The 25,713-nt window shown below is 36.5% G+C and overlaps 1 protein-coding gene across 3 annotated transcripts in view; it reads right to left on the bottom strand.

Moving 5' to 3' along the window:
• Nucleotides 1–25,713, bottom strand: part of HMCN1 (hemicentin 1) — a 485,682-nt gene that overhangs the window by 117,337 nt on the left and 342,632 nt on the right. For all 3 annotated transcript variants that reach the window (XM_004767964.3, XM_004767965.3, XM_013064227.2), the window contains exons 43-49: nt 24,890–25,012; nt 23,728–23,889; nt 22,039–22,320; nt 12,335–12,502; nt 6,915–7,028; nt 6,232–6,318; nt 386–577 (exon numbers count right to left, since the gene is read on the bottom strand). In XM_004767964.3, the coding sequence (XP_004768021.1) occupies nt 386–577; nt 6,232–6,318; nt 6,915–7,028; nt 12,335–12,502; nt 22,039–22,320; nt 23,728–23,889; nt 24,890–25,012 (1,128 nt within the window). The remainder of the gene's footprint in view (nt 1–385; nt 578–6,231; nt 6,319–6,914; nt 7,029–12,334; nt 12,503–22,038; nt 22,321–23,727; nt 23,890–24,889; nt 25,013–25,713) is intronic.

Below are 25,713 nucleotides of genomic sequence, written 5' to 3'. Positions count from 1 at the left end.
TTATTTCATAATTCCTAATCCACAAAGACTGTCCCATTAAGAAAGGATAAAATACATCAGATTGAGCCCCTTGTACTGTTGACCTGTTTCTCTCTAATCAACATACATTTACCTTTTACTATTGCATTTTTTACATCTGTCTTATTCACAGTTGTGTCTCCAGCACTAAACACAGTTCCTGGAACATAGGTGGTATTCCAAATGTAATGAATAAATTTATAAATATGTGAATTAATTAAAGAAAAACATCAAAATGTACATAAGCACTAGTCCTCCTTAAATAATGAAATTCTATGGCAGAAAAATTAAAAAGAAAAAGAAAAGAGGTAATTCAGCAGACAGTTATGTCTGATTCTTCAAGATTTGAGGCAATATTTTTACTTACCCAACACATTAAGACTAAAACTTTTGCTCTTGTCGCCAGCTGTATTAGAAGCCAAACATGCATATCTTCCAGTATGTGACACTTGGGCATTGGTAATTTTAAGAAAACGGCCACCAGACATAATGTGATGGGTGTCATCTTTTAGGAGGAGTTGTCCATCTTTGTGCCATGTAATTTCTGGCATTGGATTCCCTGTAACAAAAAGCCACTTCTGAGAGATGGCTAAAAATTATATGCCTACAACTGATAATGAAAAGAAGGCATTTTCACTCATTTTCCTTTGTATTTAATACTACACTTACAAAACAATGTAGTAATCATTCATTTTAAAATAAATTTGTAAACATAATTTATAATAACATTCATGCCATAATTTTTTAAATTCACAGATTACAAGCCATTTTCAAGTGAAGATTAGTTTGATCTATAAGTGAAATAATTCCAAGTTAGTCTTTGTGTTTAGTTAAATAGTAACATATACTTTAAAAAGAATGAGACATGCATTTTTATTAAAATTATTACTCATAAATACATTCACATTAAATTTTTAAAGGTTTTATATTTTTGAAAGCAAGCAATAGAAAAGGAAAAACTTTGAAATAAACAATTCAACAAATAGATATTTTCAGTTTATACCAGGACTCTAGCATACATATATATAATAGGTAGATAGGGATACAGATATATTAATTATTCCTTTAATGGAATAATTCACCTATGGAAAAAGATCTTTTTGTTTCAACATGAGACCTATGTTAAATATTAATTTTTAAGTTGCTCAAATAATTAAAAAAATTTAAAGCCATAAAAACAAGTTCTATTAGGAAAAAGTACTAGGATAATATATTAAAATTGGAAGGCTTGGTCATACCAACCACGGAGCCTGTTCTATAGCCCTACCCAGGCAGGAAAGGAAATTTGCAGGCCTGCCCAACTGCTGAAATATAGCACCCAGTCCCACCTGACTAGGAAGCCTAATCAGAGAATCCAGGCAACCACAGAACCTATCCTACAGCTGCACTCAGTCGAGAAACCCAGTGAGCAGAACTCTCCAACTGTTCAACATCAAACCCTACCTGCTAACTTCAGGGCTCAGGCAGAGGCCTCAAACAAATGGAGATCATAGAAACAAGCCCTATCTGCAAGGATGCTACCAGATGACCCATGAAGAACACCAAGCTGTACTGACTGTTTTTGCCAAAGTGAATCTATAAAACCTAGAAGAGGAGACCCTTGTCTCCAATGTGCAGATACCAATGCAAGGAATCAGGTAAAAAAGACACCATCAAAGGAAACCAATTAAATTCCAATAATGACCCTAAAAAAAATGGAAATCTGTGAACTAAGTGTCTGACAAAGAATTCAGAATAATCTTCTCAAAGAAGTTTGGTGAACTAGAAGAACACAAACAACTAAACAAAATTAAGAAAACAGTGCATGAACAAAGAAATAGAAACCATCAAAACAAACAGAATTCCTAGAGCTGAAGAATTGAGTGACTGAAGTAAAGAATTCAACAGAGAGCTTCAACAGTAGACTCAATCAAGAAGAAAAAAGAATTAGTGAACTAGAGGATAGTTTATTAAAATTATCCAGTCAGAAGAGAAAGAAAAAATGAATATGAGAGAAAGAGAGAAAAGAAAGAAACAAAGAAAGAAAGGAAGGAAGGGAGGGAGGAAGGAGAAGAGAAAAGAAAGGAAGAGAAGGGAAGCAAAAAAAGAAAAAGAAAAAAACAATGAAGAAAGCCTATAGGACTTACGGAATACTACTAACAGAAACAATATACATATACATTATGGGAATTCTAGAAGGACAAGAGAACGAAAAAAGGACAGAAAGTATATTTAGAGTAATAATGTATGAAAACTTCCCAAACATATGGAGAGAAATGAACATCCAGATTCATGAGACCCAAAGGACCCCACGTTGGTTGAATTAAAAAGGGCTATACTGAGACACATTATAATCATATTTTCAAAAGTCAAAGACAAAGACAGAAGTTGAAAGCAGCAAGAGAAAAGTATATTACAAGGGAACCCCCATTGACTTTAGGCTGATTTTTAAAAAATAAGACCTACTTTGTATGCCAGAAAAGAATAGGATAATATATTCAAAATATTAAAAGAAAAAGGAACTGTCAATCAAGAACACTCTAGCTGGCAAAGTAGGAGGGAAAGATAACTATTTTCTTGAACACACAAAAGCTGAGGCAGTTCATCACCACTGAATCTGCCTTTCAAGAAATGTTAAAGACATTCTCAAGTGGAAATGCAAGGATGATAATGTTGTAAAACATATGAAAAAGTCACTGGTAATGGAAGATATGTAGTTAAAATCATATTCTCTATGATTGTAATGGTGGTGTGTAATTCACTTACGACTCTAAGAGTTAGAAAGTGAATGTATTCTTAACTACAATAACTTGTTATTGGATACATGTAAAAAGTATAAAAACTGCCACATCAATAACCTAAAATGTGAGGGGGAGAGAAGTAAAAGTAAAGTTTACATATACTGTCAAAGTAAAGTTGTTATCAGCCTAAAATAAGATATAAGATATTTTATGTAAGCCCATGGTAAAACAAAACAAAACAAAACAAAAGAAAAACCTTTACTAGTTGAACAAAAAATTATGATAAAGGAGTCAAAGCATATTGCTACAAAAAAGTCATCAAATCACAAAAGAAGATAGCAGGGGAAGAGGCAAGGAATAAAGGATTAACAAAACAACCAGCAAACAATGAACAAAAGGCAATAGTAAGTCCTTACCCATCAATAATTACTTTAACATAAGTGGATTAAATTCTCCAGAAGACAGAGGTTGACTGAATGCATTATAAAAAACAAGATTCACTAATATTGGACCTATAAGAGACTCACTTTAGCTTCAAATATACACACAGACTGAGAGTGAAGGGATGTAAAAAGATATTTCAAGCATATGACACCCAAAAGAAAGCAGGAATAGCTGCATTTACCTCAGACAAAATAAACTTTAAGCTAAAAATGGTCAAAGGAGACAAAGAAGGTCATTATGCAATGATAGAAGAGTCAATTCTCAGAAAGATATAGTAACTATAAATATTTATGCACCCGACATTGGAGCAACTATATGTATAAAGCAAGTACTAATAGAACTAAAGGGGGAAGTGAATAGCAATACAATAACAGTTGGGGACCTTAATACCCACTCTCAATAATGGAAAGATCATTCAGACAAGAATCTATTATGAATAAATCTAACCAAGGAGGTGAAAGTTACCTAATGATGAAAGGAGTTGAAAAAGACATGAATAAATGCAAACATATCCTATACTCAGATTGGAAGAACTAGTATTATTAAAGTGTCCATACCACTCAAAGGCATTTATTTTCAACACAAAACACAAAAGCAAACAAACAAAAGCCATTTATAGATTCACTGCACTCACTACGAAGATTCTAATTACTTTTTTATAGAAATAGAAAAAATAGTCCTAAAATTCATTTGGCCCCAAAAGACCAAACAGTCAAAGTAATTCTGAGAAAGAACAAAGCTTGGAGGCATCAAACTTCCTGATTCAAAACTATATTACAAAGCTAAGGTAATCCAAACAGTATGGCATTGGCATTTAAAAAAGAAACATAGACCAATGGAACAGAATTATGCACAAAGAAATAAATTCAGGCATATATGGTCAACTAATATTTGGATAAAGGACCCAAGAATAGTCAATGGAAAAAGGTAGCCTCTTCAATAAATGATGTTGGAAAAATTAGATATTCAATGCAAAAGAATAAAACTAGACCCCTGTCTTACACCATTCACAAAACTTAACTTGAAATGGATTAAAGACTTAAGTGTAAGATTGGAATCATAAAACTCCTAGAAGAAAACATAGGCACAAAACTCATTGACATCAGCCTGAGAAATGATTTCTTGTATATGACACTAAAATCACAAGAAAAAATAATAAAAATAAATAAGTGGGAGTCCATGAAACTAAAAATCTTCTGCCTAGCAAAAGAAATCATTGACAAAATAAAAGGCAACCTATGGAAGCAGAGAAAATATTTGTATACCACATATCTGATGAAGGGTTAATACCCAAAATACATAAGGAACTTAATAACAAAAAGTCAAATAATATAATTTTAAAAATTGGCAAAGGACCAGAATAGACATTTTCCCAAAGAAGACATACAAATGGCAAACAGGTACATGAAAAGATGATTAACATTACTGATCACTGGGAAATGCAAATAAAGACCATAATGAGATATCACCTTACACCTGTTAGAATGGCTATTCTCAAAAAGACAAGAGATAACAAGTGTTCACGAAAATGTGGACAAAAGGGCAACCCTTGTGCACAGTTAGTGGAAATGCAAATTGACATAGCTCCTACGGAAAACAGTACGGAGATCTCAAAAAATTAAAAACAGAATTACCACATGATCTAGTGATTCTCCTTCTGGGCATATATTTGAAAATACTGAAATCACTATTTTGAAAAGATATCTGCCTTACCATGTTCACTACAGCATTATTCACAATAATTTAAATATGAAAGCAACCTAAGTGTCCATTGACAGGTGAATGGATAAGGAAAACAGGGTTTCACAATGGAATGTCATTTATACATACACAATGGAATGACATTCAGCCATAAAGAAGAAAGAAATTCTGCCATTTGCAACAGGATGGATGGACCGTGAGGGCATTAAGCTAAGTGAACAAGTCAGGCGGAGAAAACAAATACTGTATGATCTCACTTAAGTGTGTGACATGATTAAAATCAAAGCTCACAGCAACCGAGAAAAGACTGGTGCTTGCCAGAGACAGAGGAAGGGGGGAAATGGTTGAAGGTGCTCAGAAGGTACAAATTTCCAGTCACAAGACAGGTAGGTTCTGGGCCTGTAATGCACAGCACGGTTACCACAGGTAAAAATACAGTATTATATATTTGAGAGCTGCTAAGAGAATCGATCTTAAGAGTTCCTTCACAAGAAAAAAAACCTGTAACTACGTGAGATGATGAATGTTTAAACTTATTGTGGTGCTCATTTTGAAGTATATATTCATCCTTCTATCTATCATCTATCTGTATACATATAATCATTATGTTGTACACCTTAAACTTAAACATTGGTATATGTCAATTACATCTCAATAAAACTAAGAGAAAAAATAAAGAATAACTGAAAACCAAATGCCAATGTAAAAAAAAAAAAACCAAACTAGACCTCAAGGGGAGGATGTTATAAAATTTAGTCAGCTGGTCTCTATGCAACATGTTACTTACCATAACATTTCTAGGGGAAAAAAAAAAGCAGGCTAAGTAATAGTATATAACACATTGTTTATATCCACCTTGCTTAAAATAGAAACATTTTCTATGCTTACTTAAATCTATTGCTCATGCATGGTATATAAACTATGAAATAAGAAGCTAATCAAATTTCCTCTAAAACGCTGGCTTTCTATAAGATGTTATGTGCTGCTCTCATTTTAAAACTCCATGACCATCTTACTAAAAACAAACAAGCAAACAAACAGAAAATTAAAAAAAAACCCAAAAACCCCAATTAGACTTGAAAATGTCCTCTTAGAGATTTATTTCCTTTTACTACAATAATATACTGCATCACTAGTAAAGATGGTAAAATTTGTTTGTGTAGGAGTATTCTTATTTCCACAGAATCTGAGAAATTTCTTCTTACACTTCCACTGGCCGTTCTCAACTAGAAATCAATTTCAAATGCTTATTATAGTAGTTCGACTTTTTCTCAACTAATTAAGATATATAGTGGAGAAATAATCAGTGAATGGAGAACAACACAAGTTCAAGAGCTAAGTCCCTTACCTGTCACTTCACAGGTCAGTGTAATACTCTGCTTCTCTTTTACCTTCACATGTTCCAATATATTTTCACCCACAATGCGAGGTGGCACTAAAGAAAAAGAAAATTAAATGAAGAAAAAAATCAGAAAAAGTAAGCAACAATTCAAACAGCATTGTTGTTATTCCAGAAACATCTATGTTTATATATTTATTAAGCTATAACCTTTAAAACAAGCCCCCAAATTATCATTATTTGTTTACCAGAATAATGTCATAAAACCATTTTGATCAATTCTAATTTTAAGATATAAACTTATATGTCATGAATTCAATCATAATGAATTTTATTGTAACAGAAGTTATAAAGTCTGGATAAAAATGTCAACAAGTAAAAAAAATGTCAACAAGTTAATAAGAACATTTATTAGACATTTATTTCTCCCACTGTAACTCTGATAAGTATTCACGTTAAAAAAGTTATCAGAGTCTCAACAGTTGTGAACTGAAAAGACACAGCATTTCAGCCATTTTAACCTAACTGATCACATCCAAATTATTCTGACATTGAATTACTGCCAAGAGTGTCAGTCCAGGGGCCAACAAATACATAAATGTGAGATCAAGTTGTAGATAAAATTTAACTATATCCAGAATGTATTAAGCCAATTACATTGTTTTTCTAGATATTGAAAATTATAAAAATACCTAATACTGAAAGCCCAAAGATTTTTCTTTCTTCACCAGCTGCATTCCTTACAACACAAATATACTGGCCAGCATCTTCTACTCTGGTCTGCATCAACCGCAGAGTCCTGCCTCCTGGGGAAGCAAACCACCAGATGACTCAAAAAGAAATCTGTGACTTTACCAGTTGGCCAAGTAATGTTCAATTTTGGATACAATTCAGTCAATATGCTTCAAAGGACTTTAACATTCATTAATATCAAGCTTTTAAAAAATCATATGCTTTAAGCCTATAGGCAGCAGAAAAGATAATTCAGAATTTTCTGGTTCAAAGGCTAAAAAATAAATACAAGGCTAGGTGACAACAAGCAAAAATATGGAGTTTCAGAGATGTGATGTTTGAACATAATCTCAAGAGGCAAGTATATATAAAGATTGATTTATTTATTTGAAAGAGAGAGAAAGAAAGAGAGAGCATGAGCAGAAGGGGCAGGGAGAGGGAGAGAGAATCTCAAGCAGACTCCGCACTTAGCGCAGAGCCTAACATGAGGCTCGATCTCATGACCCTGAGATCATGACCTGGACCAAAACTAAGAGTCCGATGCTTAGCCGACTGCACCACCCAGGTGCCCCAAAGGCAAGTTTATTTTACTACAGGGAAGAGTTAAGAGACACTATTATAGGTAGAGTATGAATGTGGATATAGAGTAGAAAGCAGATGTGAGTTTGGTACTTAGAGGAGAGCAGGTGGAGCAAATAGAGACAGATGAGGCTAGCTTGGGTAATGGTTGGTAGATGCCTAGACTCTGTGGGCCCTTGAATGCTATGCTAAGGAACCTGGACTTTACTGTGTTCACTTAAAGCTATGGAAGTGTGCAAACAAACAAACAAAAAAGACTTGTGCTTTAGAAGGACAGCTATGACAGGATGGTTGAGAAAAGATTCCCAGTTTGCCACTGATTGTGAAATGGGAATGTGAGAAAGGGGTCTACACCAGCATCCCAGATTGGGATGACATCAGTATGGGAGGAATGGGAGAAACCCCAAAGACCCGACTACTGGTTTTCAATGGCGTCTCGTGGAATCCTAGAATTATTTCGATCCAAGTCTACAAGGGGTCCCTTGATTCGCTTGTGCAATTCTGCCTTATTACTTTTTATATTTTGAACATGTATGTAATAAAGGTTACAATTCTTCATGCAAGAAATGCTTATAGACTGAGAGGGCCACTCTCACTTGCGAAAGGGTGGGATTTGGAAAGAAACTCCATCGAAGGACAAACGAAGAGGAGCCAGAAAATGGGCCTGAAACAAAGCCTGCAAAGAACAAACAGGCCCTGACGGAGTCCTTGAAATCGTTTGAGAAGTAAATTTTCAGGAAAAAAACCAAAAAAGTAAATCATGTCTTAGATTTCATAATGCTTTCCTATCTGGTATATTTTTGCTTGAAACCCTGAACTGGAACTAAAACAAATCGAAGTGGTAGAACATGAAATTTTCATGTGAATATTCACCGGGCTCTAGATTTGTCAGGAAATCCATCTGTTTTCTCTTTTTCTGAACACAACAAGCTGTCACTGAGCTTTTCCTAGAAACAACCTCCCCATCCTCAACTGGTTGAAAGGTAAACTCGGTAGTAACTTATTTATATAAACAAAGCTGATTACAAGAATTCATTCCCCCCCCAACTGCATTTAAATAAGGAAAGTTAAATACAGAAATTATCTAAACATGTCAAAAAAAAACCACCTCGTGTTAATTAGACGAGGAGTCAAGCACTCACTGCTACTTCAGGTTAGTGAGACCATAACATGATTCCAGTTGAGAGATATTCGATCAGTACAGCCATTAAGAGTTACTGCTAGCTCTGTGAACCTCAGCCTCCTGCCTCACAATCTTTCCTCTCATTTCCTGGTCCTCTCACTTAATCCAGTGAAAAACAACAAAAGGATCGGACAGTAAGTTCTACTTAAATGGAGATGTTTCTTGTACCTACTAAATTCTTATAGCAGCTATCTGTTCTTGGCAGAAAACTTCCTAACAATGACAGGGTCTCCAGAAAAATACTGCTTTCAGAAAATCTGTACTTAAAGTCGCAGGAGAATTAATCTTAATGGAATAGAAGTGTACAGCAGACCAATGACCAAGCAAGTCATATGCCATTCATCTGATTCTCATTCATCTATTGCACAAGACACATGTTCAGACTGTAAAACTGAATGATTCCTTTGGCAGCGTCACAAGGTCAAATACTTTTAATGTGTTCACTCAAGGATCTCCAGCTGCTAGTCAAGAAAAACAAAACTAAATAAAACCAAAATGCCACTCCCATAAATCTATAATAAGCCAGAGTTCCTCACTCTTTGTGATAGCGGTACATTACAACGATCTTGCCTTTTTCATTTCCAGGAGCCCTGATGTAGCTATTATATTTAAAAACAGTCCTACTTTTTCAGGGATTTCAAGAATTTTAAAATGTCAAAGATATGAGGATAATCTCAAGATAGGAAGATAATGGGCTCGGGATTTTGGTAACCAAAGTGTAATAAAACCTTTGCCATTAGTATGCATTTCCTAAGATCAGCAGAGACTGGGACACCTGCGCAAAGGAAAACAGTGTAGTAAGGAAATAGGAAAATTTCCCAGGATAGGGACACCTAGACCTTTCACTCAGTTGTCTATGGCAATGGTAAACATATACTGGATGTTACCATATAAGTAGGTGCTATATTAACTGCTTTCCGTACATACATGGACCCATTTCATCTTTACAAAAACCGTAAGAGGCAAATACTATTAATATTTTTACTTTATAAATAAAGAAATGGAAGTTAGCAAAGTTAAGTAACTTGCTTGAGATCACGAATCTCATGAGAATTATGGGCAATAAATATAATAATGATAGCAATACATACTCTTCATCAAGTTTCTATCATTTACAGACCAACATCTTGAAAAAACAGAGGGACCTTATTTAAACCTAACTGAAACACTAGGAAAGGATCTTCTCTGAAAAAGCTCTTCAAAAGTGGAAATTTAAACTTCATTGGAACAAATTTGGAAGTAGAAGATTACTTATTCTTGAAAATAGTTCACCTCGACTTTAAACAATATAAATGTTTTTAAAGTTGCTTATATTCATACCGATATCTGTCCCTAGAATCTTTCATACTGGCATTGCTTTTAACCTCTGGAACTAGACATAACCCACACAATCTTTTTCTATGCCATGGTTCTTCGAGTATTTGAATTTAATTTTCACTATGTAACCATAAGGTTTCACACAGTTTATTTTTCCAGGTTAAATACAATCAGAAATGTAAATTATTTTGTAATAATTTACCATTATGGTTACCCTTCTTTGAAAATATTGTCAACGAATCCTTCCTCTAGTCTTCCTAATGAGTAAGTTGGAATACAACTAGTCTCCTCCTTTTTTTATTCATGAAAATATATTTTATTAATGTGGTAAAACACTGCATTTATTTTCTTGATAGCCACATTACACTGTTAATGCATACTGAATAACAAACACAATTCAGAGATCTTATATGAAGAATTTTGAAGCTATATGTAACCTATATTTTCATCATTTTAAAAAAATTTATTTATTTGTTTTAGAGAGAGAGAGAGTGCAAGCAGGGTGATGGGCAGAGGGAGAGAGTAGGAGAGAACCCCCTGCTCAGCTCTAGCCCAATGAAGGACTTGATCTCACAACCATGAGATCATGACCTGAGAGGAAATCAAGAGTATGAGGCTTAATCCACTGAGCCACCCAAGCGCCCTTCATCATTGTTTTTTTTTTTTTTTTTAAATGTAAGCACAGGAGTTTATTTAACCTTCATTTTGTTAGATTAAACACAAATGTTCCAGGGTGAGGTGTGTCTGAATTCAGATGTCTTCACTCAACACATTGGGTATTCTTCAAAGTGTTCAAGCCTTTTCTTAACCACAGCTTGGCAAGATTGTTTTCTTGGTCTGTATCCAAATCATTACTAAAGGGGCGAAGCGCAGACGCCTGGGGCATGGCGTCAAGACCCCTCTTTTCATGCTTGCACTGGTCCATAAAGGATAAGTTAATAGACTTCTTACATAATCAGATGAGAAATAAGCTGAATAATGATAAAGTCCTAACTCACAGGAAACTATCTTATCCTGGAAATACAAATCTCAATCAGATGAAATACTTGGTTAATGGAGATTTGTCATACAATATGGTTTGTTCTAGACTCTGGCTTCAATTTCAGCACTTCTTTTTGTCCTCACTTTTCAGATGGGTTGGTACTCATTGAAGCATGAATGCTCTGACGTCCCCATGATTTAAGTAATAAGCAAGTGCCAAGATTAATAGGATCTACAGATAACTGAAGATTCCTCTGACTCCTTTTCATGTAGCATCTGATGTCCTTCTAAATATTTTTTTCTTAATAGGATCAGCAGTAGAGTAAGTCACTAGATCAAAAAGAAAAAAATGGGCAGAGGACATGAACAGACATTTCTGCAAAGAAGACATCCAGATGGCCAACAGACACATGAAAAAGTGCTCCATATCACTCGGCATCAGGGAAATACAAATCAAAACCACAATGAGATATCACCTCACACCAGTCAGAATGGCTAAAATCAACAAGTCAGGAAATGACAGATGCTGGTGAGGATGCGGAGAAAGGGGAACCCTCCTACACTGTTGGTGGGAATGCAAGCTGGTGCAGCCACTCTGGAAAACAGCATGGAGGTTCCTCAAAATGTTGAAAATAGAACTGCCCTATGACCCAGCAATTGCACTATTGGGTATTTACCCTAAAGATACAAACGTAGTGATCCAAAGGGGCACGTGCACCCGAATGTTTATAGCAGCAATGTCCACAATAGCCAAACTATGGAAAGAACCTAGATGTCCATCAACAGATGAATGGATCAAGAAGATGTGGTATATATACACAATGGAATACTATGCAGCCATCAAAAGAAATGAAATCTTGCCATTTGCGACAACATGGATGGAACTAAAGTGTATCATGGTTAGTGAAATAAGTCAAGCAGAGAAAGACAACTATCATATGATCTCCCTGATATGAGGAAGTGGTGATGCAACATGGGGGCTTAAGTGGGTAGGAGAAGAATCAATGAAACAAGATGGGATTGGGAGGGAGACAAACCATAAGTGACTCTTAATCTCACAAAAGAGAGGGTTGCTGGGGGGAGGGGGTTTGGGAGAAGGGGGTGGGATTATGGACATTGGGGAGGGTATGTGCTTTGGTGAGTGCTGTGAAGTGTGTAAACCTGGTGATTCACAGACCTGTACCCCTGGGGATAAAAATATATGTTTATAAAAAATAAAAAATTAAAAAAAAAAGAAAAAAATGAAATACAGAGAAATTAAGGGGAAACTGTGGCCATATGAAGCTAACCAGATTGCCAGGGTATGAAAATTTCTAATACCTGAGAGAATTCTCACAGAACTGCTAAGGCTGACAGGCCATCCATCTTTAAGCCAGGTAATGGAAGGCAGGGGAATTCCTGAAGCTTCGCAAGTCAGAGACACTGAGTTCTTTTCCACGACACTGATATTGTCAGGTATCCCATGGTTTCCTATGATGCTTGGAGGGGCTGTATGATAGAACAAATAAGGAAAGGAAAAGAAGTTAGCTAATATATATCAAACATCAAATCCTCAACAGCCTATGGTTAAGATAACTTCCATTGCCTGGTCAACATAAGCAAATAAGCAATCACAACAATGAGCTTATTATAAGTAGCCATATTTTTAGTGTAACATTCCTGGAAATAAAAATGTTGCTTCTTCCCCACTCATAGCAGTAAATGACTTTCATATTGTTATTCTATTGGTGGTGAATGATTTTCTATGAGTCACTAATCTCGTCTGATAAATCTCTAATGTGGACACATGACCTTTTTATAGGCAAAATTTTCTAACAAGAATTCCAATCCTAAAAATAAGCAATCAAACAAAAAAAAATATGCTTAATATTGAAACTTCTCTTTTACATTCTGATTATGTTAGCTTTGGCTCACATATTTGCTTCAAACTACAGGATATTAATACTGGACTTTGTGCACATCCTAAATGGATTCAGGTTATAAGATTGTCTATGAAATTTATCATTATTTCTGTAGATTTAAAAATTGTAGGGGCACCTGGATGGCTCAGTCAGTTACCAATCTGACTCTTGATTTCAGCTCAGGTCTTGACCTCAGGTTGTGAGTTCAAGCCCCCATGAGTTAAAAATAATGCAATTCCTAGAGATTTTATCCAAAAACTGTTAGAACTAATATATGAGTTCATTAAAGTTGCAGGATACAGAATTAATACACAAAGTATATTGCATTTCTATATAATAATAATGAAATATCAGAAAGTGAAAGTAAGAAAACAATCCCACTTACAATTGCATCAAAAAGAATAAAACACATGGAATAAATTAACCATAGAAGTGAAAGACCTGTATGTTGAAGACTATAAGACAATAATGAAAGAAACTGAAGAAGGCACAGATAAAAGGATTGGGGAATAATACTGACAAAATGTCCTACTACTCAAAGTAATATGTTTGTAATGCAATCCCTATCAAGATTCCAAAGGCATCTTCCACAAAAATAGAAATAAACAATACTAAACCTTATATGAAACCACAAAAGACCCAAATAATCAAAGCAATCTTGAGAAAGAACAAAGCAGGAGGCATCATGCTCTATAATTTCAAACTATTTTCTTAAGCTATAGTAATTAAAACAGCATGGTATTGGCATAAAAACAGACATATAAATCAATGGTATAGAATAGAGAGCCCAGAAATGAACCCACTCATATATGATCAATTCATTTACAACAAAGGAATCAGGCATATCTGCTGGGGGAAAGATAGTCTGTCTCTTCAATGAATGGTGCTGGGAAAATTGAAAAGCCAAAGGCAAAAGAATGAAATTGGACAATTACCTTACACCATACATATAAAAGAGTAATGAATTAAAGGCTTGAACATAAGACATGAAACCATAAAACTCCTAGAAGAAAACATAAGCCCTTTAACACAGGTCTTAGAGATGACTTTTCGAATGTGACACCAAAAACAAAAAGCGACGAAAACAAAAATAACTCTCGGGGCTACATCATAGTAAAAAGCTTCTGCACAGAAAAGGAAACAATCAACAAAATGAAAAGGCGACCCACTGATTAGGAGAAAATACTTGCAAATCATATATCTGCTACGGGGCTAATATAAAAAATATATTAAGAATCCATATAATTCAATACCCCAAAACAAGCAATCAATTAAATATGGGCAAAAATATGAATAATTATTTTTCCAAGAAAGACATACAGATGGTTAGAAGGTGCATGAAAAGGTACTTAACATTATTAATCAACAGGGAATGCAAATCAAAAGCACAATGCGATATTACCTCACACCTGTTTGAATGGCAATTATCAAAAAGACAAAAAACAGCAAAGGGATGATGAAGAGAAAAGAGAATCCTGGGCCCTGTTGGTGTAAATCCATGCAGCCACTGTGGTAAACAGGTTTTTTGAGGTTCCTCAAAAAATTAGAATTAGAATCACCATATGATTCAACAATTTTACTTCTAGGTATTTATATGAAGAAAATAAAAACACTGCCTTGAAAAGATACATGCACCCTCCTATGTTTATTGAAGCATTATTTATAACAGCCAAGCAATGGAAACAACCCATGTCCAATGATGGATGACTAGATAAAGGAATTAAAGGATATATATACATTGGGTTATTATTCAGCCATTAAAAAAAAAAAAAGAGGGGGAGGAGTCAAGATGGCGGAGAAGTAGCAGGCTGAGACTGCTTCAGCTAGCCGGAGATCAGCTAGATAGCTTATCTAAAGATTGCAAACACCTGAAAATCCATCGGCAGATCGAAGAGAAGAAGAACAGCAATTCTGGAAACAGAAAATCAACCACTTTCTGAAAGGTAGGACCGGCGGAGAAGTGAATCCAAAGCGACGGGAAGATAGACCCCGGGGGGAGGGGCCGGCTCCCGGCAAGCGGCGGAGCAACCGCGCACAAAATCAGGACTTTTAAAAGTCTGTTCCGCTGAGGGACATCGCTCCAGAGGCTAAACCGGGGCGAAGCCCACGCGGGGTCAGCGTGGCCTCAGGTCCCGCAGGGTCACAGAAGGATCGGGGGTGTCTGAGTGTCGCAGAGCTTGCGGGTATTGGAGCGGGAAGGCCGGCTACAGAGACAGAGCTGACAGTAATCTCGCAGCTCCGTGTTACCTTGAACCGGTCGCAGGCTCGGTGAGCTCGGAGCGCGGCCGGAGGTCAGGCAGACAGGAGTAACTGGGCGCGGTTCTCTGAGGGCGCACTGAGGAGTGGGGCCCTGGGCTCTCGGCTCCTCCGGGCCGGAGACCAGGAGGCCGCCATTTGTATTCCCGTCCTCTGGAACTCTACGGAAAGCGCTCAGGGAACAAAAGCTCCTGAAAGCAAACCCGAGCGGATTACTCACCCCGGCCCCGGGTAAGGGCGGTGTAATTCCGCCTGGGGCAAAGACACTTGAGAATCACTACAACAGGCCCCTCCCCCAGAAGATCAACAAGAAATCCAGCCGAGACCAAGTTCACCTACCAAGGAGTGCTGTTTCAATACCAAGGAGAGCAGCAGAATTCCAGAGGAGGAGAAAGCCAAGCACGGAACTCATGGCTTTTTTCCTGTGATTTTTGTTAGTCTTGCAGTTAATTTAATTTTTTCTTTTTCATTTTTTTTTTTTTCTCGCCTTCGGGTAAAATTTTTTTTTTTTAACTGTTACCTTTTTCTTTTTTAACGATTTTTTACTAGTTTATCTAATATATATATATATATATATTTTTTTTTTTTTTTACATTTTTCTTAGGTGTTTTCTTTTTTTAAAATTCTTTTCTTTTCTTTTCTTTTTTTTTTTTTTTTCTTTTTTCTCTCTTCCTTTTTGAACCTCTTTTTATCCCCTTTCTCCCCACTCACGATTTTGGATCTCTTCTAATTTGGTTAAAGCATATTTTCCTGGGGTTGTTGCCACCCTTTTAGTATTTTACTTGCCCCTTCATTTACTCTTATCTGGACAAAATGACAAGACGTAAAAATTCAACACAAAAAAAAGAACAAGAGGCAGTACCGAAGGCTAGGGACCTAATCAATACAGACATCAGTAATATGTCAGATCTAGAGTTCAGAATGACAATTCTCAAGGTTCTAGCCGGGCTCGAAAAAGGCATGGAAGATATTAGAGAAACCCTCTCGAGAGATATAAAAGCCCTTTCTGGAGAAATAAAAGAACTAAAAATCTAACCAAGGTGAAATCAAAAAAAGCTATTAATGAGGTGCAATCAAAAATGGAGGCTCTCACTGCTAGGATAAATGAGGCAGAAGAAAGAATTAGTGATATAGAAGACCAAATGACAGAGAATAAAGAAGCTGATCAAAAGAGGGACAAACAGCTACTGGACCACGAGGGGAGAATTCGAGAGATAAGTGACACCATAAGACGAAACAACATTAGAATAATTGGGATTCCAGAAGAAGAAGAAAGTGAGAGGGGAGCAGAAGGTATACTGGAGAGAATTATTGGGGAGAATTTCCCCAATATGGCAAAGGGAACGAGCATCAAAATTCAGGAGGTTCAGAGAATGCCCCTCAAAATCAATAAGAATAGGCCCACACCCCGTCACCTAATAGTAAAATTTACAAGTCTCAATGACAAAGAGAAAATCCTGAAAGCAGCCCGGGAAAAGAAGTCTGTAACATACAATGGTAAAAATATTAGATTGGCAGCTGACTTATCCACAGAGACCTGGCAGGCCAGAAAGAGCTGGCATGATATTTTCAGAGCACTAAACGAGAAAAACATGCAGCCAAGAATACTATATCCAGCTAGGCTATCATTGAAAATAGAAGGAGAGATTAAAAGCTTCCAGGACAAACAACAACTGAAAGAATCTGCAAATACCAAACCAGCTCTACAGGAAATCTTGAAAGGGGTCCTCTAAGCAAAGAGAGAGCCTACAAGTGGTAGATCAGAAAGGAACAGAGACCATATACAGTAACAGTCACCTTACAGGCAATACAATGGCACTAAATTCATATCTCTCAATAGTTGCCCTGAATGTGAATGGGCTAAATGCCCCTGTCAAAAGACACAGGGTATCAGAATGGATAAAAAAACAAAACCCATCTATATGTTGCCTCCAAGAAACACATTTTAAGCCCGAAGACACCTCCAGATTTAAAGTGAGGGGGTGGAAAAGAATTTACCATGCTAATGGACATCAGAAGAAAGCAGGAGTGGCAATCCTTATATCAGATCAATTAGATTTTAAGCCAAAGACTATAATAAGAGATGAGGAAGGACACTATATCATACTCAAAGGGTCTGTCCAACAAGAAGATTTAACAATTTTAAATATCTATGCCCCCAATGTGGGAGCAGCCAACTATATAAACCAATTAATAACAAAATCAAAGAAACACATCAACAATAATACAATGATAGTAGGGGACTTTAACACTCCCCTCACTGAAATGGACAGGTCATCCAAGCAAAAGATCAGCAAGGATATAAAGGCCTTAAATGACACACTGGACCAGATGGACATCACAGATATATTCAGAATATTTCATCCCAAAGCAACAGAATACACATTCTTCTCTAGTGCACATGGAACATTCTCCAGAATAGATCACATCCTCGGTCCTAAATCAGGACTCAACCGGTATCAAAAGATTGGGATCATTCCCTGCATATTTTCAGACCACAATGCTCTAAAGCTAGAACTCAACCACAAAAGGAAGTTTGGAAAGAACCCAAATACATGGAGACTAAACAGTATCCTTCTAAAGAATGAATGGGTCAAACCGGGAAATTAAAGAAGAATTGAAAAAAATCATGGAAACAAATGATAATGAAAACACAACGGTTCAAAATCTGTGGGACACAACAAAGGCAGTCCTGAGAGGAAAATATATAGCGGTACAAGCCTTTCTCAAGAAACAAGAAAGGTCTCAGGTACACAACCTAACCCTACACCTAAAGGAGCTGGAGAAAGAACAAGAAAGAAAAAACCCTAAGCCCAGCAGGAGAAGAGAAATCATAAAGATCAGAGCAGAAATCAATGAAATAGAAACCAAAAAAACAATAGAACAAATCAACGAAACTAGGAGCTGGTTCTTTGAAAGAATTAATAAAATTGATAAACCCCTGGCCCGACTTATCAAAAAGAAAAGAGAAAGGACCCAAATAAATAAAATCATGAATGAAAGAGGAGAGATCACAACTAACACCAAAGAAATACAAACTATTATAAGAACATACTATGAGCAACTCTACGGCAATAAATTTGACAATCTGGAAGAAATGGATGCATTCCTAGAAACATATAAACTACCACAAACTGAACCAGGAAGAAATAGAAAGCCTGAACAGACCCATAACCAGTCAGGAGATTGAAACAGTCATTAAAAATCTCCAAACAAACAAAAGCCCAGGGCCAGACGGCTTCCCGGGGGAATTCTACCAAACATTTAAAGAAGAACTAATTCCTATTCTCCTGAAACTGTTCCAAAAAATAGAAATGGAAGGAAAACTTCCAAAACTCATTTTATGAGGCCAGCATCACCTTGATCCCAAAACCAGACAAGGATCCCACCAAAAAAGAGAGCTATAGACCGATATCCTTGATGAACACAGATGCGAAAATACTCAACAAAATACTAGCCAATAGGATTCAACAGTACATTAAAAAGATTATTCACCACGACCAAGTGGGATTTATTCCAGGGCTGCAAGGTTGGTTCAACATCCGCAAATCAGTCAATGTGATACAACACATCAATAAAAGTAAGAACAAGAACCATATGATACTCTCAATAGATGCTGAAAAAGCATTTGACAAAGTACAACATCCCTTCCTGATCAAAACTCTTCAAAGTGTAGGGATAGAGGGCACATACCTCAATATCATCAAAGCCATCTATGAAAAACCCACCGCAAATATCATTCTCAATGGAGAAAAAACTGAAAGCTTTTCCGCTAAGGTCAGGAACACGGCAGGGATGTCCATTATCACCACTGCTATTCAACATCGTACTAGAGGTCCTAGCCTCAGCAATCAGACAACAAAAGGAAATTAAAGGCATCCAAATCGGCAAAGAAGAAGTCAAATTATCACTCTTCGCAGATGATATGATACTATATGTGGAAAACCCAAAAGACTGCACTCCAAAACTGCTAGAACTTATACAGGAATTCAGTAAAGTGTCAGGATATAAAATCAATGCACAGAAATCAGTTGCATTTCTCTACACCAACAGCAAGACAGAAGAAAGAGATATTAAGGAGTCAATCCCATTTACAATTGCATCCAAAACCATAAGATACCTAGGAATAAACCTAACCAAAGAGACACAGAATCTATACTCAGAAAACTATAAAGTACTCATGAAAGAAATTGAGGAAGACACAAAGAAATGGAAAAATGTTCCATGCTCCTGGATTGGAAGAATAAATATTGTGAAAATGTCTATGCTACCTAAAGCAATCTACACATTTAATGCAATTCCTATCAAAGTACCATCCATCTTTTTCAAAGAAATGGAACAAATAATTCTAAAATTTATATGGAACCAGAAAAGACCTCGAATAGCCAAAGGGATATTGAAAAAGAAAGCCAACGTTGGTGGCATCACAATTCCGGACTTCAGGCTCTATTACAAAGCTGTCATCATCAAGACAGCATGGTACTGGCACAAAAACAGACACATAGATCAATGGAACAGAATAGAGAGCCCAGAAATAGACCCTCAACTCTATGGTCAACTAATCTTCGACAAAGCAGGAAAGAATGTCCAATGGAAAAAAGACAGCCTTTTCAATAAATGGTGCTGGGAAAATTGGACAGCCACATGCAGAAAAATGAAATTGGACCATTTCCTTACACCACACACAAAAATAGACTCAAAATGGATGAAGGACCTCAATGTACGAAAGGAATCCATCAAAATCCTTGAGGAGAACACGGGCAGCAACCTCTTCGACCTCTGCCGCAGCAACATCTTCCTAGGAACAACGCAAAAGGCAAGGGAAGCAAGGGCAAAAATGAACTATTGGGATTTCATCAAGATCAAAAGCTTTTGCACAGCAAAGGAAACAGTTAACAAAATCAAAAGACAACTGACAGAATGGGAGAAGATATTTGCAAACGACATATCAGATAAAGGACTAGTGTCCAGAATCTATAAAGAACTTAGCAAACTCAACACCCAAAGAACAAATAATCCAATCAAGAAATGGGCAGAAGACATGAACAGACATTTCTGCAAAGAAGACATCCAGATGGCCAACAGACACATGAAAAAGTGCTCCATATCACTCGGCATCAGGGAAATACAAATCAAAACCACAATGAGATATCACCTCACACCAGTCAGAATGGCTAAAATCAACAAGTCAGGAAATGACAGATGCTGGCGAGGATGCGGAGAAAGGGGAACCCTCCTACACTGTTGGTGGGAATGCAAGCTGGTGCAGCCACTCTGGAAAACAGCATGGAGGTTCCTCAAAATGTTGAAAATAGAACTGCCCTATGACCCAGCAATTGCACTATTGGGTATTTACCCTAAAGATACAAATGTAGTGATCCAAAGGGACACATGCACCCGAATGTTTATAGCAGCAATGTCCACAATAGCCAAACTATGGAAAGAACCTAGATGTCCATCAACAGATGAATGGATCAAGAAGATGTGGTATATATACACAATGGAATACTATGCAGCCATCAAAAGAAATGAAATCTTGCCATTTGCAACAACATGGATGGAACTAGAGCGTATCATGCTTAGCGAAATAAGTCAAGCAGAGAAAGACAACTATCATATGATCTCCCTGATATGAGGAAGTGGTGATGCAACATGGAGGCTTAAGTGGGTAGAAGAATAAATGAAACAAGATGGGATTGGGAGGGAGACAAACCATAAGTGACTCTTAATCTCACAACAAACTGAGGGTTGCCGGGGGGAGGGGGTTTGGGAGAAGGGGGTGGGATTATGGACATTGGGGAGGGTATGTGATTTGGTGAGTGCTGTGAAGTGTGTAAACCTGGTGATTCACAGACCTGTACCCCTGGGGATAAAAATATATGTTTATAAAAAATAAAAAATTAAAAAAAAAAAAAAAAAAAAAAAAAAAAAAAAAAAAAAAGAATGAAATCTAGCCATTTGTAACAACGTGGAATTATCTCAAGGGCTTTATGCTAAATGAAATAAGTCAGACAAAAAGATAAATACTGTATGATCTCTTAGAAGTGGAATCTAAAAATGGGTATCAAAGAGGGCACGTGTTGTGAGGAGCACTGGGCGTTTTATGCAACTAATGAATTATTGAACACTACATTAAAAACTAATAATGTACTATATGTTGGGTAATTAACATAATAAAAAAGATACTGATAATAGTTTTAAAAAAACTAAAACTAAAAATAAATAAAAACAAACAAATAAATAAATACAACCAAGTTCATAGGTACAGAGGACAGTTAGCCATGGGGGGTGTGGGCAAACTATTTTTGTTTTTGTTTATAGTTTAAATAAACTGCACTAAAAAAAAAGAAACAATTAAAATTGCAATTCAAATTATATGCATATGAATAACTGTCCTTGAGTACATGTACACTTGGTCTATTCCTTTTGACATTTATGACTCATTAATTGGAATATTAAAGCTGACATCAGTACAACTCACGAGCAGCTGATACTGAGTCAGTAAATTCTAAGGAACCTAGGCTTATACTAACCAAGAGAGCAAATTTGGAAAACATAGAATCAAGGGCTATTACTTGGGATAGCATTGGCTCAAAAGTACTTGAAGAAGACAATTAGACAATTAAACCTACTTTACTATGTGCTTTTCTGAGAGAACATCTAATGTCTGTTTGTTTCAGCAAGGGAAAAAATGGAAGGTCAAGCACAGAAGGATAAGTGATGAGACCGGTCCAGAGAAAAGGTACATATGCAGAAAATCATAGACTACAAATAAAAGATCCAATACTGACAGCTTGTGTTTCCCATCAAGGATGCTACAGATTATAATAGCCAGAGAACAGATTTATTGAGCTTCTTTATACTTACTATGTACACTTAAGTCATATTTTCTGTCAGTCATTCCTGCTACATTCACAGCAACACACACATAACGGCCTGTGTCAGATACATGAATGTTCTTCAGCTGAAGGATGCGGCCTTCATCCAATATTTCCATTCCCCTTCCCTTCGTCAAAGGGCGGCCATCTTTCATCCAGGTCACTTTCGGCTGAGGAATACCCTGCACCTCACACTCCAAGGAAATACCCTTCCCTCGAGTAACAGTGATTTCAGTAGGGTGGCTGCCACTATTGGATATAGTTGGTCGAACTGAAAAAAAAAAAAGTAAAGTAGAAAATATCTGCTTCAAGTCTTGCATAGGAATTTGTATCAGTCAAAGTTAAAGTCATTTTTGATGTTGAAACATAAAGTACTAAGAAAAGGCCCAGGGCTAATTGACCTGGCATTGCTATACTGAGAAGCAGAATTCCTTTCTAATGTTTCTAAATGTGGTCATGCTTGAAATAAAGCTATCAACACATCAAGAAAAGTTTTGTGTTTGCTACTTTTCCTTATTTTTAACAAGTTATACGAATGCTTGAACCTATCTTTCATAGCCCTAATTTACAGAAGCCTTCCTAATATTAACATTAAAATAGATATGATAACCTCACTCACAATCAATTCCTTTCTTTTTTCTACCCTCTAGCCTCCATGACAGGAGTTGAAAAGCTGAGACTGTTTCTCAATCTTCCCTAAAAAGGAGGTGGCCACATGAATCAATTTGGGCCCATAAAATCTAAATAAAGATCTGCTTGGTAAGCGTGGGGGATGAGGGGAATGGGTTGGGAATTTTTTTGCTGTCCTGATGAAAGAAAAACATACCACTTCTTATCCTTATTTTTGCCTTCAATGTGGACTTGATACTACAGTTGCTGCAATGATCTTGAGACCACAGAGCTAGGAGCAGGAGAAGCCTAGATCTCCTGTCTTGATATGAGTACAGTTCTGATCAACTCCAGTGACCACCAACCTCAGGCTTCTCATTCTGTGAGAGAATAAGTCTCTAAGTGGTTAACCCACTGATCACCAGTTATTCTGTAGATTTGCTGCTGAATTTACCTGATACTTATTCTAAGAAAAAAAAAATTTAGACCAATTTGAATACATAGGTACGTGGGGGAAGAAAAATGGGCCAGCATTACCCATCTTGGTGGCGAGTGTCAGTCCTACTACAATCAAGCCATGTGACCTTGGTCAATCATGGGAACCTCTCTGGCCTTCGATGACTGCATATGCAAAATGGAGACAATAATTTTGTTTCACATCATAGTTCATGTAAAGGTTAAATGAGATAATGTGAACATTTAAAACACTTTAAAATCTTATATGAATTAAATATACTTTAAAATGAGGTATTTTTACATTTTACAAATATACCCTATGATACAATGCCATTTCTCCCCATTCCACACATCCACTCTCCTGCCCACAATACATTACAGCCACATTGATGGGTCTTCTATCTGCATGCTGATGCAGTGCACAGCTGTGTTGTTAAATGAATAACAGACAGAAATAAGCAACTCTTCTTTATGTCAACACAGTTTAAATTTGTGAGTCTTATGATAGGTATATTATAGCCATATTGCCTTGAAGGTATCTTAAAGATATAAAGAAAAAGCAAAAAGGAAAGACAGAAAGATTAAAAGAAAGCCTGGCTAATCAATAATTTACTGTAGACTTGCAGATCGTAGTCTTTCTTTGCTGTTCCAGCAACATTCGATGCCACACATGTGTATAGTCCTGCATCAGATTTTTCCGCAACTGAGATCTGTAACTGTCTGCCTCCAGATAAAGTTCTGACTCGCCCTGCAGAATCAGTCAGCACTGGCAAGCCTGCAAAGAAAACAAAATGCCAGAATATGAAGCAAAAATATATAGCATTTTGTGTACACACTCTGATAAGTACATTTATTTACATCTTAGTTCAAAGACCTAAAAGACACCCACCATTTTTTTTTTCTATTCACTGAAAACGTTGGTACTTCGTACCTAAAAGACAGAAGATGCTGTAAAATAATCCTATGCAAAAAGGAGGAGGAGAAGGAAGGAGAAGAGGGGCAGGAGGGAAAGTAGGTATTTACCAAGATTGTCTTCGGCAAATTTTTCTTTCAATCAACATGGCATTTGAAAGTGTACTTAGAAAAATTAAGTAAAATCTTAAAACAGTAAAACAAATATTTTAAAAATCAACAAAAAATACTGGGTGCCTAAGTGGCTATGTCAGTTAAGAGTCTGCCTTCAGCTCAGGTCATGATCCCAGGATCCTGGGATCGAGCCCTGCCTCAGGCTCCCCCTCATCGTTGCAAGTCTGCTTCTCCTTCTCCCTCTGTGATCTTTCTCACCCTCACTGTCTCTCAAATAAATAAATAAAGTCTTAAGAAAATCACCTAAAATATAGATGATCTGTCTGATACTTAATGGATACAAAATAATATTTATTGATGAACAAATTGATAATTTGGTCAACCACAAAATTCAATCTTAACGTACATTGCAAAACTGTCACAAATACAGCAAAAATGTTATAGAAAATATTTTTAAAGCTTATTCTCAAGATGATAAAAATTCTTTGAATGGTGGATTCAGGTTATAAAGCAATCAACTAATACAGAAAAGTTAATTCTTTTCTGAAGAACAGTTTCAAAACTGAAGATTTTCAGATAGATAGTCCAGACGTTACCACGTGCTTTAATACAAAGCAATCATGCTATCTAGAATTTTATTTTGCAAACCCCAGGAAAATTGGTTGATAAACTGACATGTTTGTCAAACAACACATAGATTCATTTAACATTTATATTTAATTTTATAAATGTTGAGGATGAAAACTGACCTTTCTTCTTCCAAACAAGATTTGGGGGTGGAATACCACTTGATTCACACAATAAACTAATGAGATTCCCTTCAATGACTGTGAGTTGAGCACGTTCATCAGAACCATAAATATTTGGTGGTACTGAAAGAGGAAAAAATACTATATTATATTAACTTTACATAAAATTTCCTTAATATTTTACATATAAAAAAAAGGTTCCCATTCAAATGACATAAGGGAATAATTAGCCCTTGAGGTTGACATATCAATACTACATTAAAAGTCAACTGTAAGACACAGAATAAATACCTATTAGCAAACTTCCTGTCTTTACAGACAGAAACTTAACAAAATACTCAGAAGCTAATGTATTGTAGATAATTACACTTTTTGCATAAAAAAGCTAAAGCGCCTACTAAATTTACACTTAACTGTCATTTCTGCTCAGCCAGTTTTGATGTCTTAGCAGCTGAACAGAACTGGAAAACATCAGGCTTACAATATGATGGTAAAGGAGATACATAGGGTTTGACCTAAGAAATGGATATGTTACCTATTCTAGAATGCACAGCCTGCCTCCCCACTGTTCTCTAGTTTCTCTTTGGAACGTTTAAATGAACGCTGACTACCCATGATTCTCTCAAGGAGGTCGAGTCTGCCTTTGCTGGCTGATGTCTCCTCTCTGGTGGCCATATTATCAGGGGCAGATGCTTGCTCTTCCAAGCTCGTGGGAGTTGAGGAGTGGAAGAATCCTTCTTCCCCCTCAATATAGCTTCTAGTCATTGTTCAACTCCAACTGCCTCATGTGAAAACCTCCTCTTTTGAGGCTCATGCCCCCAATT

This window comes from Mustela putorius, unplaced genomic scaffold (assembly GCF_011764305.1).
Source record: "Mustela putorius furo isolate JIRA1106 unplaced genomic scaffold, ASM1176430v1.1 tig00537335_pilon_pilon_pilon, whole genome shotgun sequence".
Classification (NCBI taxonomy): domain Eukaryota; kingdom Metazoa; phylum Chordata; class Mammalia; order Carnivora; family Mustelidae; genus Mustela; species Mustela putorius.
This window is presented reverse-complemented; position numbering and strand designations above follow the sequence as displayed.